General features: G+C 34.0%; 1 protein-coding gene across 1 annotated transcript; it reads right to left on the minus strand.

Moving 5' to 3' along the window:
* Positions 1 to 1,455: 1,455 nt before the first annotated feature.
* On the minus strand, positions 1,456 to 2,052 carry LOC120122156. The gene has a single exon (XM_039141381.1). The coding sequence runs from the start codon at positions 2,050 to 2,052 to the stop codon at positions 1,456 to 1,458; it is 597 nt and encodes a 198-aa protein (XP_038997312.1).
* Positions 2,053 to 2,340: the final 288 nt, after the last annotated feature.

Genomic DNA, 2,340 nt, shown 5'->3' on the forward strand with positions numbered 1-2,340 from the left:
ATTTATTTTTTGATTGGTTTATTGGTGGTCACATATAGTCATATCTCTCTTTGGTAAATGGTTGCTTGTCGATATAATCAGAATTGTGTAGCAAAACAACATGCCAGATTGTTTGGTTCGTTCATCAATCCTTTATCACTTCGTAAAGCGTATCATTCGATAGAGACATTGAGTTGTTATGAAGGTTGTATTGATGTTGATCGTTACTCTCAATGGAATGTTTTGTTTTTATTCATATTTTTGGGTTTAATATTTTTTTTGTAAAAGTATTTTCGTGACTATTGTCACCCATTTTCTGTTTATATTTTGATGCATTGTAATTTTAACTCCTTCCATTATTAATGAAATCCATTGCCATTGCTAAAAAAAATCTTAACCAACAATTAGTTGGTTTAATGAGATGAGATACTATATTTTTTAGACAAGAATATTTAAGAATCTTAATCAATAATCAGTTGGTGTAATGAGATGAAATACTAGATTGCTTAAGCAAGAATCAGGGGTTCAAATCTTGATATCTGCAAATGGAACAAATTGAGTTGGGAGAGCCACCCTATAATGGGCCTCTACAAAATATGATCCGAATTGATCGACCATTAAATCGAATACAAATGATTAAATCAAAAAATATATTAACTTTTATTTAAGTATAGAGACTTAAATAATTTGGTGTTTTATTTAAGTTGATTTTTATATTATATACTAAAAGTAAATAAAATCAGGTTTAAAGGTTTAAGGTTTCAGAATTTTGAAGGAAAAAAATCAGTTTAATCTTTGCATATTTTTTTCATCCAATTAAATCGTTATACTTTAAATTTTAATCAATATTACATCATTGTGTTATCGAGTAATATTTTTTAGAAAAATATTAACTGTTTAAATTTAATAATTAAAATTATTAAAAAATTAACTTAATCAATTTCTCAATTTGTAAACTTAGCTGATTTAGTTTCTGAATATGAACGTTGAATTAGGTTAAAACAGTCGAGAATTTAATTATATATATATATATATATATATATCTTAAATCATAAAATTTAATCCGACGATTGAAAAATTGAAAACCAACAATCCAACATAACTGAGGGACTAACAGAGAAACCCGTCTAAACCGACTCAACACTACTTGTTAAATCAAATCCGACGATTTCCTCGATTTCTTTAAAATTTAATCCAAAAATGGCCCTCCCCTTAATTGCTAAACTTGAAAAAAAAATAAAGAAAAAAATTCCCAGGATGCATTGTAGATTGAAGCAAAAGAATACCTAAAATTTTTTAGAAAGAAAACATTCCCAATATGTATTGTAGGTTGACGCAAAAGAATACCCAAAACGAAAATCAGTCCAACCGCACCTATATTATTATGAAGGTGTACACACTGATTTTGAGTTTTGGTTACAAAGAAAAGGCCTTCCATGTTCCCCCTATAACTAAAAGATTCTACTCACATTCATATCAAGGGCTGGTCCCCAGCATTTGTTGACGTCTCTTCAATGAAAGCTGCTTCTGCATTCTCATTTGACGATGGAATCTCTTTATGAACAAATCAGCTACTCGATCTATCTCGTCTTCCAGCCTGAATTCTTCTCCCTTATCTTCTTTCGAGTTCTTCACTATCTCTATCACCGAAGCCCCAGGATCAATCATTTCCATTTCTTCCGAGTCGAACAGCGAGTGAGTCAGGTCTGGGTATTTCTCTTCCAACTCAACCCCATCATCATCATCATCTTCTTCGTATTTGGTCTGTTGTGTACTCGGAACCCACATGGCATTGCTGCTATTGTGAAGAAAGATCGATTGGCTTTGTTGATCTCCAGAAACATCGTCTTCTTCTAGTTCCTTGGAGATTTTTCCATTGTTCTGGCCCATCAACGCGTTGAGCTTGTCGGAGAAGGAGCTCATGAGAAGCTTCCTGTTTTGAAGCAAGGAGAAGATGACGAGGCGGGTCTTGATGGCCTTTGTCTTGCTCTTTATGGCCATGGTTTTGGCGTTCGCCGTTGTGGTTAAAGCCGTGATTATCTGCTTCAACAAACCACTTGCTTTGTTCCTCATCTTCTTACACTAAACAAAGACACTGCGTCTGTGAGAGGTTTTTTTAGGACGTCAAAGCTTGAAGAAATTGACGTAAGGGATGTGCTGAAATGAAAGGGGTTTGAAGGATTTAAATAATGGCGTAACGGGCGACGAATGGTTAGGAACAGAGAGGCAAAGGTGTGGAAGAGTGGGGGCTAAGAAAAGCAGAAAGGCATTCAAGTGAAAGTGATTTGAAGAGATTAAAGGTGAATATTGTGGCAGGGTGGTTTCCCAGGGTGATAAATTTGGCACGTAGTTTTCCTGGAT

Source organism: Hibiscus syriacus, unplaced genomic scaffold (assembly GCF_006381635.1).
Source record: "Hibiscus syriacus cultivar Baekdansim isolate YM2019G1 unplaced genomic scaffold, ASM638163v2 tig00110384_pilon, whole genome shotgun sequence".
NCBI lineage: Eukaryota > Viridiplantae > Streptophyta > Magnoliopsida > Malvales > Malvaceae > Hibiscus > Hibiscus syriacus.

Bases quoted from the DNA above. Each gene is read 5' to 3' on its own strand.
- LOC120122156 (XM_039141381.1), bottom strand. From the start codon at position 2,052: ATGAGGAACAAAGCAAGTGGTTTGTTGAAGCAGATAATCACGGCTTTA.